The sequence below is a fragment of the Dermacentor variabilis genome, chromosome 2, assembly GCF_050947875.1.
Source record: "Dermacentor variabilis isolate Ectoservices chromosome 2, ASM5094787v1, whole genome shotgun sequence".
Lineage (NCBI taxonomy): Eukaryota > Metazoa > Arthropoda > Arachnida > Ixodida > Ixodidae > Dermacentor > Dermacentor variabilis.
Genome location: NC_134569.1, coordinates 50,043,227 through 50,062,032, shown reverse-complemented (window position 1 = coordinate 50,062,032; position 18,806 = coordinate 50,043,227). Strand labels below are relative to the sequence as shown.

At 44.4% G+C, this 18,806-nt stretch overlaps 1 protein-coding gene across 1 annotated transcript; it reads left to right on the top strand.

The window, feature by feature from the left end:
- Positions 1-94: 94 nt before the first annotated feature.
- On the top strand, positions 95-18,527 carry LOC142571819 (polyubiquitin-C-like). Its single transcript, XM_075680460.1, is given in 6 exon segments — positions 95-232; positions 808-2,180; positions 16,348-18,120; positions 18,123-18,218; positions 18,221-18,285; positions 18,287-18,527. Coding segments are annotated over 5 exon segments (3,429 nt in total). The 5' UTR covers positions 95-232; positions 808-817; the 3' UTR covers positions 18,419-18,527.
- Positions 18,528-18,806: the final 279 nt, after the last annotated feature.

The following is an 18,806-nucleotide window of genomic DNA, read 5'->3' as shown; positions in this document are numbered from 1 at the left end:
CGTCATTGAAGTTGCTGGATCTTTCTCGAAAACGATCACGCGGACAAACTTGCGTCAGCTCCGTCCTCTGATTGGTGGGTGGTGGCGAAACCGCGTTGTTGCTGGCCCAGTCTGACCAATCGTAGGCTGCGACGTATTCTGCCTCGGCCTATTTAGCCTTTGTGCCCTCAGGAAGCCGACATTTTGCATTGAGACTGCGCCCGTGTGTACTCTTGTGTGCTGCTGCAAAGTGGTAAGTCGACTCGTTCTTTGTCTGAGCGCGTTTTCCTGCAGCGACGAAATTGACGCAGAGTGCGGTCTTGAGGCTTGTTGTGCGTGCTGTCAGTGCGAGCGTTTGAAATTTACGTGCAGGTAAGGATCGAGACTAGACCGATGTGGTTGCTAGCCGTATGCTAATGGAACGCCGCTCTCGCGGTAGCTTCGAAATCTTTCATCAGTTCGACTTACTTGAAGGTCCTTGTTTCTCGATAATTCACGGAATACTGCTCGGTGAGGCTACGACGCGTCTGTCTGTACTGGCAGTTTTTCGTTAGGCCTATTGCGCTGTTACAGCTTCAGGGTGCGGTTGTCTTAGGACTATGTAGTTCCGGCACATCTGCGCGTTCTTGGTTTCTTCAAATGATAATTTGGGTGTTACTGAATGCTGTTATAGCTTGTATATGCCGAAGTTTTCTTTAGTTGTGCGTCTAAGTATCCAGCAAAGCCTGTTCGAACGCGAGCTGATTAGGCCTACGCGCCATCTTTGCTGAGTGCCGACACCCCATTGTTGCGTTACTTTCCTGACTACCTCTTCAATTTATTTTGCAGATCAGCAATTATGCAGATCTTCGTGAAAACTCTCACCGGGAAAACCATCACGCTCGAAGTTGAACCGAGCGACACTATTGAAAATGTGAAGGCGAAAATTCAGGATAAGGAGGGCATCCCGCCTGACCAGCAGCGTCTGATTTTCGCCGGCAAGCAGCTCGAAGACGGGCGAACGTTGTCTGATTACAACATTCAGAAAGAGTCAACGCTCCACCTGGTGCTGCGACTCCGTGGTGGCATGCAGATCTTTGTGAAGACTCTCACCGGAAAGACCATCACGCTCGAAGTTGAGCCGAGCGACACCATCGAAAATGTCAAGGCGAAAATTCAGGACAAGGAGGGAATCCCGCCTGACCAACAGCGACTTATCTTCGCCGGCAAGCAGCTCGAAGACGGCCGTACACTCTCGGACTACAACATCCAGAAAGAGTCCACCCTTCACCTCGTCTTGCGACTCCGCGGAGGCATGCAAATCTTCGTTAAGACGCTCACCGGAAAAACAATCACCCTAGAGGTCGAACCAAGTGACACAATCGAAAATGTCAAGGCGAAAATCCAGGACAAAGAAGGGATCCCGCCCGATCAGCAGCGTCTCATCTTCGCCGGCAAACAGCTCGAGGACGGCCGCACACTCTCGGACTACAACATCCAAAAAGAGTCCACCCTTCATCTCGTCTTGCGACTCCGCGGAGGCATGCAAATCTTTGTCAAGACGCTCACCGGCAAAACAATCACTCTGGAGGTCGAGCCCAGTGACACCATCGAAAACGTCAAGGCGAAAATCCAGGACAAAGAAGGGATCCCGCCCGATCAGCAGCGTCTCATCTTCGCCGGCAAACAGCTCGAGGACGGCCGCACACTCTCGGACTACAACATCCAAAAAGAGTCCACCCTTCACCTGGTCTTGCGACTCCGTGGAGGCATGCAAATCTTCGTGAAAACGCTCACTGGCAAGACCATCACACTCGAGGTTGAGCCGAGCGACACGATAGAGAACGTGAAGGCCAAAATCCAAGACAAAGAAGGCATTCCTCCGGACCAGCAGCGTCTCATCTTCGCTGGCAAGCAACTCGAAGACGGCCGAACCCTCTCAGATTACAACATTCAAAAGGAGTCGACCCTTCACCTTGTCCTTCGGCTGCGCGGAGGTATGCAGATTTTCGTCAAGACACTGACTGGAAAAACCATCACCCTTGAAGTGGAGCCTAGCGACACAATTGAAAACGTGAAGGCTAAAATTCAGGACAAGGAGGGTATTCCACCAGACCAGCAACGTCTTATTTTTGCAGGCAAGCAGTTGGAGGACGGGCGCACTCTCTCCGACTACAACATTCAGAAGGAATCTACCCTCCACCTTGTCCTGCGGCTCCGTGGTGGCCAGTAGAACTTTTTTTTTTTTTTTTTACTTATAGCTGGAATGGTCCGGTGACTTTTTTTTTAATCCATCGGTGGTTCCGTGTCGGTCAGCGTCCACGTGAACAGGGCATGAGTTTGCCAATAAAAATTTCTTGCCGGAGATTGCATCGTATCATTGTTTTCGCCAAGTTCGCTGCGCCGTGAACGGTGCAGCTTGAGCAATGGCATGTAGTTGGCTTTCCGAGCTAATCCCTTGAGGCACTTGTTTCAGACCTCAGCCACAAGTAGTTTTCTGGTAACATAGTGCAGAATGGCAAGTTTGTGTTTTTGTGTTGCTGTCGTTTGGACCTTTAGCTAGTGCAGTTGTCAGTAATTTTGTTGGAAGTTATTCACTACAGTGCAGTGTTAAGAATTGCAGCCACCAATTGTCTTGTGCAGGCATAAAATTCTGTATCGATCAGTAGAAATGCATAGGCCACGTTATGCTGTATTCCTTCGCCATTTGAAGCATGTGATCTTGCCCAATTGCTTTTTGCCTTGAGGACGACGAGCCAGTGAACCCCTTTCATCTTTGTAGCACATGCTGAGTACTTGGGAGCATACCTAGTGGTCCAAGATTGAGGTAGCCCAAATACAAGCTTTCAAGAAATGAGAAATTTTGTATTCGATCAAGAAGTCTTGGAAATGCCCATGATCCAAAAAGCTGTTGCATAAGCATGTACTAATAAGGCTGAAGGCAAAAGCCTGTGTACCGTGCATAAAATATATTGTGTTCCTTCATATTTTCTTTTTTTTGGTTGCGTAGACATTGCCATTGGTTCTGCATGTTTAATGGAACATCATAATCTTTGTGGCTGGTCTGAGGACCAATAAGATGCAGGTCACAATTTCCTTGGTTTTATGCTTTAATTGGGGGTAGCTACATGGGCTTGTATGTATGGTGCCTACTACTTTCAGTGCAAGCAGAATGCGAGGGGATACATAAAGGCAGATTATACGAACACACAGTGCTAACTTTCAGCAACAGATTTTCAGTTCTTACAGGTGTACTTGTACTCCTCAAAATGTCCTAAGACGTGTGCATTGCTTGGTAATGAAAAAACGAAGCCACACACAGACAATTGTGGCCATGCTAATTATGTAGATTGGTATCCGTTCAACGTGAGCAGAGATAATCAAGCTCTTTTTTTATTATTATTGATAAAGAAATATTGGTGCATGCACTTGAATTTTGGTGCCATAATGCAGGACAGTCAGTTTTTTGACATTTTTGCCTTAATTACAGCTGTGCTTACTTGCACTAATTTGTCTTATCAACATTCGGTTCTATATAAGGTAGAATAACGATAAGGTGCTGACCAAACAAGCAGCTGCCACATGGCATACTCTGGAAGTAGGCAAAGAAAGCTTTGCTTTTAATTAAAAGAAAACAACTTAAGTATTCAGTACCTTGTAATATGTGATGTCAACATTGTACTTTCCATCACTGGCTCCCTCCAAGTAGTAAAAACCAATCTTGCATACCATGCTTTTGCATAGTGCAGGTGCTGGAAGTGCTACTGTAGCCACCATGGATTAAGCACACAGATTATTACATAAAAATGTCTCATCTTCTTGTAACTTTAGTGCCCACAGCTGGTGTAAATTTTGAAGTATTCATTGATGTATCGAGTGATGAGACTCGGGTCCATAGTTATGTGTGCGCTTCTGCCTAAGGGGACAACGCAAACTGCTTCTTGGTAATCCTCAGCTCAGCAATGAAAAAAACGTGAAGCAAACTCCATATATACTGCATTCTTTCTGTGCTCCATTTCTCTCATATGCGTTAAAAAAAAAACTTTTGTTTTCTTAGTGCTGCCCCTGCCTGTGTGACCTGATGCACTTGGTACCGCCCAGTTGCAGCTTTTCTGAACCGTTCAAATAAATTTCTTTTGTCAGCAGCATGTTTGATATCAGAAATGTCCTCAAAACCTTGCTCCATCAGGTATTTCTTCAAGTTCAAGAACAGGTAATAGCCCGAAATGACCAGGTAGGGCGAGCAGATTGGATGGCGAACCACTTGGAAACCCAGGGCGTTCAATTTGGATGCCACGGTGTTGGACGTGTGTACAGGTGCACTGTCGTGAAAAAAAGGAGGATGCCTTTGGTCAACTTTCCACGATGTTTCTTCTTAATTGCCTCCTTCAGCTGGTCTACCAGGCTAGCATAATACTGTCTGGTAATACTATCGCGCTGAGGTAGGTAGTCCACCAACTCTTTTTCCATACTCGTAGTGCATACTGTCTTTATCCCAAAGAACAGATGCCAATGCTTTCTTGGTCGATTTCTGCGTGCAGAACGTTGCTCGCGGGGGCCCACTGTGACACCGCTCCCTTGACCGTTTCTTTGTTTCAAGATCATACATGTGGAGCTAGGTTTCATGTAAAAGGTCCTGTGCACCTTCGAACCAGGCCAAAATGGCTTCAGGTGCTTCAAGTCGTTCCTTCTGATCACTGTCCAACCATTTTGGAACGCAGTTCGCTGACAGCTTGCCCATATCTAGGATACTGGGGATAACTAGCCCAACATTCTCTTGTGAGACATCCAGTATTTGGGCTATCTTTTTGTGAATAATCGCCACTCCTCAATAATGAGCTCATGGGCAATATCACAGGTTACCAGGTCAGTTGACGGGGGGTGTCCGCCGCAGGGCTCATCATCAATAGTGAAATGCCTAGTCTTGAAATGAGATATTCAGGTTTTGACAGTGCTGTAAGTAGGACAATTCTCCCCCAGTGTTTGTGACATGTCGGCGTGAATGTCCTTTGCCGGGTTTCCGTGGCTAAACAAAAACTTCATGGTGGCCCGTAACTCCAATGACGTGAAACAGCCCCTGTCGTCACAGCTTCTCACTAAGAGAAAAAACGTCTGATATTTGCACAGTTTACATACTACGATATTAGGCTGTCATATAACACCATACTCGTTTTTTCTATTTCATCTGTAAGGGAGAAAAGCCAAGAATTTATCAGCACCCCCACGTACCTCAGATGGCCAAAATTAACTTGGCCCACTCCACTATCGCATCACCACTGTGCTGTTTCAGGGCGTTCAAACTTTCGTTTTTTGGTTCTTTCACGCAAGAAAATACACAATGAGCGAGTCCATTAGGAAATAGTTCTATATTAGAGGGACTTGGAAGAAAATACTAAGCCAGGCTAAAAAGGCACATCATGCTTTTGAGGTACGAAAAAAATGCGCTTTGTCTGCCAGATTGTACATGATGACGTACGAGCGACAATGCAACCTTGAAATGCCACTACAGCTCTCCATGATGCCGGGTTGTGGCAACATATCTGCATGACAATTGTATTATTATTCATTATTAAAGAAAGAATGACACTGCGTCACTGAGTGAATGGAAGTACAACATGACAAGTCTTGTAGGCTTCTTGCACAGAAACTCGTCTTCTCATGTCACTTGTACTTTTTTTCTATTTTTTAAGACAAGCACTATTTACCACACAACCCATGGAGCCATATGCATTACATCACATGTACTGTCTTTTCCTTCCTACAAGTAATTCTAAATCACTTCTGTGCAATTTTTTTCACATGGGAATTAATGCTATAATTTGTGCTTCAGCTCACATTTAATCGCTGCAACAAACAAAAAATCACCGCCCAAGCACTCCGTACAGATGGTTAGCCAGCGAAGCTGAAACGTGTGGTCCCAGTGTTTATGACTGGGTTAATCCCAACGGTTCATTAAACGACGACTTGGTAAGCTGTCGGATCCTCGGTATGCAGTTGCTGCTTGCGCTCGCCTGCACAAGCCTATTCTTGTGCCCGGGCTGCAGCATTGGCACGGCGTAGACGAGCTCATTCCCGCTTCTGCTCGTGGCTTTGCTGATTGAAAGCTGCCTGCTGCTCAGGAGTATGTACGATGCATGGCCTACCCATTTCGGAGCCGGAGAGAAACTGCAGCGCACGTGCTTGGCTATGACAGAGAGCAATGACATCACTACTGGTGCAGCTAAACCAACACCACCTAGACAACACAAGGCCTTTTCACTCCGATCCATGATGTCGTGTTACTTGGCCGGACTGCCATAGAATCCAGTGAGGATGCTCCCGAGTAGGCAACAATGATTTTGACTTCACCGCTTTCATCATGCCAGCCTTGTCAATGGAAATTTTGGGCCAGGTAGCGTGACACCATGGGTCAGAGTAAAGAGGCTTTATGTTATCTAGGTGGTGTTGGCTAATTGCATGTCTCTCTTTCTCTTTTTCGTGCATGCACATGGGGTTGTGACAGAGGAGTTTTTGGTGTACAGGCGAACGACAGACGGACATATCTGGTAGCCGTATACCGCTTCACTGTAAAAACACAATAGGTGTGAGACTGAGATCCTGAATTAGATACTCTAATGCATGATCACACACTTCAGGAAGCTAATGCCAATTTCATAGATAATAGTGGATTCCTTCACACATACCCCTCACTTCACCAAGAATGCGATTGTTGTGATTGCTGTATGTGGAAAATCCTCACACTGGTTATGAAAAAATGTGTACAGACCCATGGCTTGGACATTCTTATGGGAGAACATGGCATTGTATTCCTGTTTCCAAGTTTCATTGTAACCTTGGTCCCACTACTGAGCTGTAGTTCCTCCTGGCGCCATGCATTGCATTGCTGCTCCTTGTTTTAAAGCCAAGCTTTCTCAGTGAACTCTCCCACAGTTTCCTGAATGCGGCTGCTGTCTTGCGAGAGAGAGGCATGCTTCACGTCACGTAAGCCCTGTGCGCAAGCCAGTTTTCATTACACCATGGATGCAGGAATAAAATACGAAAAACAATGGTCAATCTTAGCATTGTCTCTCACACTGTACTCCTCTCAGCATACATCTGTCCTCACCATTCTTCCATCGAAAAAAATCACCTTCATCCTTGTGACATCACTGCATCGATGTATCAGCACACATTCGCATGAACTGCTGTTTGCATCTCACCTTAGATTGTGAATGGCGTAGCACATACACATTGGAGCACATTAAATTTGTGACTGGTATGGTGCATAGACATTGCATGAAATTACATGTTGCATAGATGACAGTGAAGATGACTGTATGCATTGGATTTAGTTTTATAGCATTTAAGTTCCTGCTTCATGAAAGCTTTGCTGCAAACAGATACCAACATGTGCACTGGATAATTTTTTTAGCTCCAGAACCTACAGTTCTTATGTTTTCCTGTTTGTCGTCAATGGCGTTAACTTCATTCAGCTCTCTTTGGCAGTTGGAATGGCACATCTTACATGTGCCCAAATTTTTTTTACATTTGTTGCACTGGTTCCCATATGATGAACATTCCCTTAACTTATGAAACCTTTTGCAAAAACTGCGCACCCTTCTGGAAGGAGTGAACTTGCTCGTCTTTGTTTAGTTATTCTCCAGCATTCTTCAGGGCCATAGTTACTTCTGTGGTTGTAATCTCGAGCTGCTCGCTCATTTCTGAATACATCAAGACCTCATCTATTGAGTTAATGCTGCTGAGAATTCCTTCCAGAATTTTGCTGAAGACTTGTTGGAAAACGTCTGGTGCTGTTGTGATGCCAAAAGGGACTATCTTGAAGCAGTAATTCTATCTTCTGGGTGGTGTAGAGAAGGCTAGATATTTTGTTATACATTCTGACACTTTCATCTGCCAGAAACCTTTCATCAGGTCCAGTAGAGTAAACCTGATGTGGCCCTTTGATTTGCACAATGATTTGTTCCAGTGTCTTCTATGGGTAATGCCACCTGCTAACAACTTTGCTACTGTGTTTTACTACATACCACGATTTGGCTGCAGAATGGAATTGGTTCTGTTAACTCCGGTATCTCCGGAAGTGACCTGACAACAAAAAACTGCACCCTCAAGCTCAAAGGTGAACTTCTGCATTTTTAAATGTTACTCTATCCCAAAATGCTGCCACTGTGCTTCAATAATGCATCGCAGTGATTCCAACACAATGACGGACAGTTTGAAGGACACATGTCTACTGCAACATTTTCACATGCTAAAATGGTAGCAAAATCAAAGTTGCTGAATTAGAGAGTAGCATTATCAAAGTCCAGTTTTTGTTGTTGTTTGCCTCAAAACATGGCTTGTACCCTTATGAGGGGTTGGCCACACTAGGTTGATTGAAGAAGGCATCTAACAAAATATCAAAAGGGGTGAAGGCAAACATTCAAAATGAACTATTAGGCTAGTAAATGCTAATAGAAATTTCTAGAGGGCCTATACATAAATTTAGGATATAGTGAAAATAAACTGAACCACTGTCGGTACCCTAGCAGCGAAGCTGTCCAGACGCTTTAGTGAACTTGTGTATAGCAGTAATCATTGACTCATGGCTTGTGCATAATTGACAGGCACCGAAGGACAAAATGTTTGGTGTAGTAAGCGCCAATCCCAGCTTTCTAGTTGGAAATATGAGGAACATTCTGCAGAGGGAGGAGAAGAAGCTGCAATTAAGGAAGAAAGAAATGTTCCATAGTTTCCAATTCATTACAATTAAGAGGAGCAATGGTTAGTTATGCATAGACCAGATCTATAAAGATAAATATTTGGGCGGGGAACTCTACAATGGAAGCTTGATAAGGTCACTTAGCATTGTTGTGAAAGACATTTGCTCGTGTTCCACTGGAAATTCAGATGTCAAAAATCATCTGCAGAAAGTAGGCATGATTCATAACAATATAGAAATAAAAGGCATTTAAATCTAGGTCGACGTAGTAGTTCTGCGGAAACCCGCAAGGTGTAGAGAAGTAATGAATAAAGGGAAAATGAGACATCTACCCGTTCGTAGTATGTTGCTATGAACGGATGGATGTCTCATTTTCCCTTTATTCATTAAATCTAGGTCCTGTTGTAAAAGCGAAAGCAGGAACAATATTTAAAACTGGGCTATTTAGTGATGATGATGTGAGTGAGCCAGTTGATTCACTTAAAAAGATTCCACTGTGACAGCTAGCTAGAGGACCCAGACAAAGCGGACTTCAGACAAATCGTCTTTGTCAAGAGACAAAAATATACTCAGCAGGTGTGACCGATTATTAGAAGTTCTCAATATCATCAAAAATCAGTTTCACCTTTAATGAATTTTCTTTTGGAGAAATCAGGCACGGTAGGCGAACATGAAGTTTTGATAACAGCGTCTGAACAAAAACAACTTGTGGTTGTCGGTAACACCGCTGACCTGCTCTGAAAAACAAATCAGGAGAATTGATGAAAACAGATTAAAAATGAGAGAAGGATGCATTGTAAAGCCTCAGTAAAGTCAGAACAGTAAGATGCTTAAATCTGTATTCAAGCAGGAGTATTCTTGCCTCCAGATAAAGCACGTCATTAGCCACAAAACTTGCCAGCCCAAGACAAAGATGCAGCACTCGTCTTTCTATTAATATTAAAGGTCATGGCTTGTATTTTGCACATCCTGAAAAAAGGACACAGCCGAATTCTAGAATGGGACAGACATGAAGTTTATAAATCGTCAGCAATGTAGCCATATGCATGCCTGTTCTATTATTACTGAAATGACACAACAATCCCATTGCACCTTCTCCTTTACTAGCATTTGTTTCAACTTGCTGCTGCCAGTTTAGCTTGCCATTATATACATTGTTATCCCTAAGTACTTCAAAGCTGCAACTTGCAGTATCGTTCCATTTCGATAGTGAAAAAGAGAAATGAAAATGGGATTTGACAATGGAAACACAAGTAACAAGCATTTCTTGACGTTAAGGCAAAAAAGACATCTGTCCTTTTCCCTTAACTTTGCCTAACTTCCCTTTTTTTCTGTACAGCCAGGACTCGAGTGCAGACAAATAAGATTGCATACTTTGGTGTAACATATATTGATATCAGGTGATAACGAGAAAAAAACAATGTCATCAGCATATAGATAGAGTTTCACATCCTGCTGAACTGGGACAGAAGATAACAAACTATAAACAAAAGCAGAGTAAGAACTGGTCCCTGTGGTACACCTCTTATTTGTTTATATGTGCCTGATGTAACCCGATCCTTGAAAGAATTGTCTATCAGAAAGGAACTCTTCTATCCAGGCCAGCTCACCATCAAACTCATCTTTGTGGAATGAACCATGTACACTGGCTTATAGCCAAAGAAAAGCAATGTGGAAATGTCTCCAAAATCATTCACTGAAAAATTGGGTTGGCTATAAATTCTATACAAGTTAAAGATGAACAAAAAAACTTCTTACAGCAGAGTGCAGCACTGTCCTTTGATTAAAGCAGGCTGTGCTGTTCCAGACTTTAGTCTGGAACAGCACAGCTCACTAATCAAAAAATAAAATTCCATGCTTCACACTGTCATATGCTTTTGCAATATCTAAAGTTACCAAAGCTGATACATCTCCTGATAGTCCTGTGAGTCGTATATGGCTTTCTAAATCAATGTTAGCTGACCATATGGAACATTGAGGCCTAAATCCTATTTGTCTAGAGCACAGAATGCCCGGGGAAGAAGTGAATTCATTGAGCCAGACATAAATAACTTTTTCTATTATTTTGACTAGATTCGATGTAAGGGCAATTGGCTGAATGTTGTCCAAGACATACCAGAGGTATTGATATTTATGTAAAAGCACAATTTTTGCAATTATCTAAGAGCCCAGGATCCATGTATATTGAAGTGAACACCTAATTATATTCAAAAGCTCATTAGGGAAAGAGTTAAATAACAATTTAATCATAGCTGTTGTGATTGGATCTATTCCAGGAGCCATTTGATGTGCAGTTAAGATGACACTGGATAAATCCATTATGGTTACTTCTACAATGTTGTCATGATTACTTCTCATATGTCAAACTAATACACCTCCTAGCTAGATCTAGGGCACTGCAAAGAAAAGCATGCTTCAAGCCCTTTTGCGATTACATCTAGTGAGTCTGCCACTTCTTTGGGGGACAGAACAGCCGAATGCGACTATACAGACTGTCGGAGATATTTTTTGCTTCATAAAAACCTAAAAAGTGGTTATCTTCTTTCTGGTTTTGACAAAGATGAATACCGTACATTTTTTTGTTCATCTTTAACTATAATATAGAATTTATAGCCAACCCAATTTTTCAGTGAATGATTATGTTGGACACTTTTCCAAGCTGCTTTTCTTCGGCTATAAGCCAGTGTACATGCTTCACTCCACCAAGATGAGTTTGACGGCGAGCTGCCAGATATAACCGTAAACTCAGCAGGCTGAATCGCAGAATTTAAAAGTGGTATCACCAAGTCAGCCCTCCACTGTTCATCACAATTGTGATAAACAGTGTTGATCATAAATTCAGGGGTATTTTTGTTCACCACTTACGTGGTCAACGATAATGCCTCTGAATTGATAGCTGGCTTATAAGTTATATAATTAATGAGCCGTCTATGCTGTACAATAGAAGCCCGATGAGAAAGCATAACTTCAAATGTAATGGGTAAGTGATCGCTACTTTTTCCATTGTCAAAGGTGTCCCACGATGAAATAGACATCTGAGCAGAAGAGAAAGTCAGGTCTAATGCAGATGAGAATCGCTCACGTATAGAAGTAATTCGACCTGAATTGTGACATTGAAAATTGTTATCATTCATCCAATTCCACAACCTCTTTCCACAAACATCCCTTTTTAATTTCCCAAGAAGTGTGCTGAGAATTAAGATCTCCTGCCAGTAGCATTTTATTTGAACAAGTTCAGGACAGCGAGTCCACAGGTGATCAGTGCACTTGACTCCATTCGGGAAGTACATAGTAACCACTGTAAACGCAGTGCAACCAGGCAGTAAGAAATCTAATCCCCTAAAGTTCGTAGTCTGAACATACATGTTCAAAAGAGACAGTTACTTTATGATACACTTTTTATGACAGCCCTCCACCTGCTTTAGTCAAAGGACAGTGCTGCACTCTGCTGTAAGAAGTCAAGGCAAGATGTCAAGTGGAAGAATGTTCAGGAACACAAGGTTCAGAAATAGTAATTTAAATAATAGTTCTCTAAATGTACTTCGGAGCACAATCAAGTATACCTTGTACAGGTACTTCTTCAAGGCAATGAACTCAGTGCCTGCAGCTGTGGGCTTGTGCTGATGCTAAGACGGGTGTCACATGGTGCAATTTTGGTTGCGATTGAGTCCAATCCAGATTGAATTTCTAGGTCGAAATTGGCTCCCTTGTGCAAACTGTGAGAGGGAGCCAATCACATTCGAAAATTTCGATGCGGATCAGGTTCGATTGCGATCGAAAGTGGCAGTGTGACACAAGTAGAGTGGCTTTAAGGTTGAAATGCTTATAATTATGTATGCACTGCTGCAAGATGAACCAATTTATTGAAGCAGTTGAACTTTACTTTTTTCTCGTCACTTACACACTAGTGACTATGCTTCTCCGATTGTAATAATCATAAGCTTTTTTTTTTCACTGCAATAAAATCACATTAAAAAAGTGCCCCAGAACTAGCTGATGTTAGCATTATATGTATATCGTATATTGTCCAGTGTCCGTCCTCTTTATAATATTTCCAATAAACTTTATTATCTCCCTAGCTGTTGCCATGACAGGGAAAGTACTTTTGTGTGGAAGGGGATAGAGGCAGTAATGTTGGAGGAGGATGTTGGACTGGGGAGGTATGGGGTCAATCTGTAGGTTAGAGTGTTCATTGCAGAAAATAGCACCTCTTCATCATCACAGTCTCTCTCTCCCAGGGTGGTGTATGCTCAGGCGACAGCGTTAACTTGCTGGTTTCCATGAAGATTTTCATGGACAGCCCTCCCCCTCCCCCCTCCTAGGGGTCCGTACAATTTCTACTTCGGGAGGAATTGATGAAGCACTATCATAGATGTGGTGGGCTAGGATGAAAGTCCTTCCTTTGGCAAAGTTGCAGCAGGCAGCTTGAGAGTTGGCAAAGCTCCTAAGTGTGCATGCACATGCGTTTGCAACATATGAGAGAAACGCTCACTACTAAAGGGGCCTAGAATTGTTCTAGTACACTCTATGATGACTGTGTGAATATGCTCATCTCAGTCAGTATTGTTCTAGTATTGGTTTACTTGTTTGGTTATTTCTATGAAGACAAATCACTTCTGCCTTATGTACAGGGATGTGTGTATTTCCCTTGAAGTGGTACAAAAACGATTTTGAATGCAACTGCCACATACTACTCTGTTCTTGCTCAAATTTCGCAGCAAGATTGCATTTTATTGTCTGGGTAGGTCAATGTAGCAGTTGGTAATATTACTTGCCCAGTTCTTGATAAAAAAGTTGGAAAGCGACACAGTGGTATGGTATGACAAACTTTATTTAGGTCCTGAGGGATTAGTCTGGGACTGATGCGGGCCGCTCCCACGTCGGTACAGAGAGGCCGAGCCCCTCTGCCGTCACACGGGCCCTCTGGACAGCCCCGAGTTGGTCCGCCAGCACTTCACTGTGCAGCATCCGCTGCCACCACTGTTCACCTCGAGAACCACCACCGGCCAATGCCAAGCAGCACCAAAGCATGTGTTCTAAATTGAGCAAACCCCCACACTTACCACAATAGAGTGAAACCCCGCAGTCCGGATTAATTTTATTCATGATGACCGGGTTAGGGTACGTTCGTGTCTGCAGAAGCCTTAATGTAACCGCCTGTGGCCTATTTAATTTAGAATGCGGCAGGGGGAATGCCCTGTGCCCTAAATAATAGTGCTTGGCGATTTCGTTGTAGGTTAACAGTTGGTCCCTGTACTCAGGAGCGGGAGATCCAGCCCCTTCAGGGAGTACACGGCACACTAATCCTCGCGCCTCCCTGTGCGCCACCTCGTTGAGGTTACGCGGGGCTCCCTTCACTGTCCCCATATGTGCTGGGAACCAAGTAACTGTGTGCGAAGTGATATCCCTACCCTGCAGCAGTCTGTTAGCCGGTTCCGCAACAAGTCCTCTCGAGAAGGCTTTAATCGCAGATCGCGAGTCACTAAACACCAAAACTCTTCTTAAATCAATTAGTACTAGAGCAATAGCCACCTGTTCAGCAACCCCCGGATCAATGCGATACAATGTCTAGTTGAATTTTTCAATGAAAGCATCTTCATGGGTGAGTTGGGGGTGAGATCGAATGGGGTGTATGAACCATATGGTTTATTGTGAGAGCCACATGCACTGGAGTGACAATGTTTGACAAGAAACTCTACGGTTTGATCGACGTCAACTAGAGGTTTAATCGCATTAGAAAGTTTTGTCATGAGTTATCATCATTGCAGTTATCATCATAGTCATACATGTACCACATACACAGTGGCCCCAGTTGCACATACCCAGTATATGCAAGCACAGCATGTATATGCCCAGTAACCTTAGGGTTACTGTGTTTATGGGGCACATATGGGTATGTGGGGCGCATTCCCAGTGGCACTTATATTTTGACTGCACTGTCTTTAGGGTTGGCCCATGAAATAGGCTAGAAACAGGTTAGAAGTAAATATACCCGATACGAAAGAGTGCCGGTAGCTCACCATCCTCATCATATAAGGAAGACCTAGTTTTCAAGATATCAAGTGTCCTTTGTCTCTGTCTCTCGGATGCACCCTTGAGCAAAGAACTTGAAGGCCATGCTGGTCATGCTTTGTCGTGTTCATAGAGTTCAATGCAAGCAAATTCAAAGTTGCTCCTTGCAAACCACGCAAGTAACATTGCAGATTTGTTTCTTTTTCTCCAAAGAAGCGGTCACTGGACGCTGGATTTGGATGGCACATATTGTTAAATTTGTAAACAATAAATTGACATTTTTGTCTATTTTTTCTGCCATACTTTATATGCCAGTGGCATAACCAGAAATTTATTTTAGAGGTGGGAAGGGTTCCACAGACAACTACCATTCTTTCCCTTCCGTCGCCTCTCTCTCTCTTTATATATATATATATATATATATATATATATATATATATATATATATATATATATATATATATATATATATATGTATGTATATAGGGGGTCTGCCTGGGTCCGCCTGGGGACCACCTGGGTCATGAAGGTGACAACAAATCAACATTCCTTGCTCGCTTTTCCTAAGGTCCCTCATTAGGTTTTCCCTAGGACCGCACGAGGCGAGTTTGCTGGGGTTTCTGACGCAACGGATCTAAGAAAAGTGAACGTCGTTACGAGCAAAAGCCTCCAAATCTTCACTCTCGCACCCCTAGCATAGAGTTTCATACAATAAATTATTGTGGGAAACTGACCCCTAGTACGTACTCGCGCCTGCGCACAAACGTCGGGCGATTCCTGAAATGACCGTCCCTCGTCTTACTAATCGAAGGCTGCGACGTTTTCTCCCTCGGCCAGAATGCATTTTGTGCTTGCTTGATTTGTGGTTTTCCACAGAAAGCTAACATTTGCATTAAGTCTGCACTTGCAGCGCTCGTGTACATGCTGGCAGAAGGTAAGGCAGCTCTTTTAGCGCGTTTTCTGCAGCGACGAAGTTGACGCAGAGTAAGGTCTCGAGACTTGTGCGTGCCGTCAGTGCGAGCGTTCTAAATTTTACTGGACCAGCAGCAGGTACGGTTCGAGCGCAGGCTGGCGTGCTAGCTAGTGGTAGGCAGACCTCGTTGTAGATTTAAAAACCTTCCTTTATTTCGATTTATTCGGATTTCTTTCGCGTCTTTATGATTCGCGGAGTAGCTATGTGTGGCGCGTCTGTCACTTTTAGTTTTAGGCCTATTGCGACGTTTGTCGCGCAACCAAGTCCGTCGCCCGCTTTGTTCGAAGAGCGTCTGTTTTGCTTCAGTTGCTCACTGCTCAATTTTTCAGTCGCCAAGCTCTTGCGTATGTGTACACTCATGCTTATTTTACGTGTCAATGGCATTGCATCCATCGCGCGACATTTAGGTGTGGCGGATATGGCCGGTCGCACTTGCCGCGGTGTGAACATCGGTCGCTTTTTTTCGTCTGTCGTGCGTATTCCTCAAGTCGCCGGTGTAAATAAGCCGGTTGCGTTTGTAGTGGCCGGTATTATACGGAATGTTTAATTATGCCTCTTTAAGAACCTAGCGAAACTTAATTGTTCGAAAGCGGACTGGCTAGGCCTAGGCGCCATTTTTGCTGATGTAGGCACCATCTTTGCTGATGTGCCAAGACCACTCTGTACCATTCCTTTCCTACTGTGCTTAATTTCTTTTACAGATTAGCCAACATGCAGATCTTCGTGAAGACGCTCACCGGAAAGACCATCACGCTCGAAGTTGAACCGAGCGACACCATTGAAAATGTCAAGGCGAAAATTCAGGACAAGGAGGGAATCCCGCCTGACCAGCAGCGTCTAATCTTCGCCGGCAAGCAGCTCGAAGATGGCCGCACTCTCTCGGACTACAACATTCAGAAAGAGTCCACCCTTCACCTGGTCTTGCGACTACGCGGAGGAATGCAAATCTTTGTCAAGACGCTTACCGGGAAAACAATCACTCTGGAGGTAGAGCCAAGTGACACAATTGAAAATGTGAAGGCGAAAATCCAGGACAAGGAAGGGATCCCGCCCGATCAGCAGCGTCTCATCTTCGCCGGCAAACAGCTCGAGGACGGCCGCACTCTCTCGGACTACAACATTCAAAAAGAGTCCACCCTTCACCTCGTCTTGCGACTCCGTGGAGGCATGCAGATCTTTGTCAAGACGCTCACTGGAAAAACAATCACTCTGGAGGTAGAGCCAAGTGACACAATCGAAAATGTTAAGGCGAAAATCCAGGACAAGGAGGGGATTCCACCCGATCAGCAGCGTCTCATCTTCGCTGGCAAGCAGCTCGAGGACGGCCGCACACTCTCGGACTACAACATTCAGAAAGAGTCCACCCTCCACCTGGTTCTGCGACTCCGTGGAGGTATGCAAATATTTGTGAAAACGCTCACTGGCAAGACAATCACACTTGAGGTCGAGCCGAGTGACACGATAGAAAACGTGAAGGCCAAGATCCAAGACAAGGAAGGGATCCCGCCCGATCAGCAGCGTCTCATCTTCGCCGGCAAACAGCTTGAGGACGGCCGCACTCTCTCGGACTACAACATTCAAAAAGAGTCCACCCTTCACCTCGTCTTGCGACTCCGTGGAGGCATGCAGATCTTTGTCAAGACGCTCACTGGAAAAACAATCACTCTGGAGGTAGAGCCAAGTGACACAATCGAAAATGTTAAGGCGAAAATCCAGGACAAGGAGGGGATCCCACCCGATCAGCAGCGTCTCATCTTCGCTGGCAAGCAGCTCGAGGACGGCCGCACACTCTCGGACTACAACATTCAGAAAGAGTCCACCCTTCACCTGGTTCTGCGACTCCGTGGAGGTATGCAAATATTTGTGAAAACGCTCACTGGCAAGACAATCACACTTGAGGTAGAGCCGAGTGACACGATAGAAAACGTGAAGGCCAAGATCCAGGACAAGGAAGGGATCCCACCCGATCAGCAGCGTCTCATCTTCGCCGGCAAACAGCTCGAGGACGGCCGCACTCTCTCGGACTACAACATTCAAAAAGAGTCCACCCTTCACCTCGTCTTGCGACTCCGTGGAGGCATGCAGATCTTTGTCAAGACGCTCACTGGAAAAACAATCACTCTGGAGGTAGAGCCAAGTGACACAATCGAAAATGTGAAGGCAAAAATCCAGGACAAGGAGGGGATCCCACCCGATCAACAGCGTCTTATCTTTGCTGGCAAACAGCTTGAAGATGGCCGCACTCTCTCAGACTACAACATACAAAAAGAATCAACCCTTCACCTTGTGCTACGACTCCGTGGAGGGGTGCAAATATTTGCGAACATACTCACTGGCACGACAATCACAGTTGAGGTCGAGCTGAGTGACACAATTGAAAACATGAAGGCCAAAATTCAGGACAAAGAAGGCATTTCTCCGCACCAGCAGCGTCTCGTCTTTGCCAGCAAACAGCTCGAGGAGGGCCGCACACTCTTGGATTAAACATTCAAAAAGAGCCCACCCTTCACCTCGTCTTGCGGCTCTGTAGAAGCATGCAAATTTTCGTGAAAACACTCGCTGGCAAAATTATCCACCTTACACCATGGACAATGTGAAGGCTAAAATTCAGGACAAGGAATGTAATCCACCGGACCAGCAGGGTCTTGATCGTTGCATGCAAGCAGTTGGAGGACGGGTGCACTCTTTCAGACTACAATATTCAGAACGTGTCTACCCTGCACCTTGTTATGTTGCTCCTTGATGACCAGCAGAAAATTTTTTTGTGTTACTTCTAGCTGCAATGGTCCAGTGACGTCTTTTATTGGTTTAATGATTACCAGTTACTTGGCTCTCCATGTGAATGGGACATGCAAGTCTCCAATAAAAAAAAAAATCCTTGCTGGTCATTTGCCTATTCTTACTGTTACTGTCAAGTTCACTGAGCCGTGTACAGCGCAGCTTGAGCTATGGCATGTAGTTATTAGTTTTTCCACTTTTAAGATGCGTTGTCTGTCATGGCACTCAAAGGCTCTGTCACAAGTTGGGAGGAAGCATTATTTTGGGTCCAACTCTGACGGGGCCTATTCAGATACATGTAAAACGCAGAAACTCTTTTCCGAGATAACCCTTGGACCGATTTTAACAAAAATTGTTGCATTTGGGAGAGTATCAAATTCTAGTGAC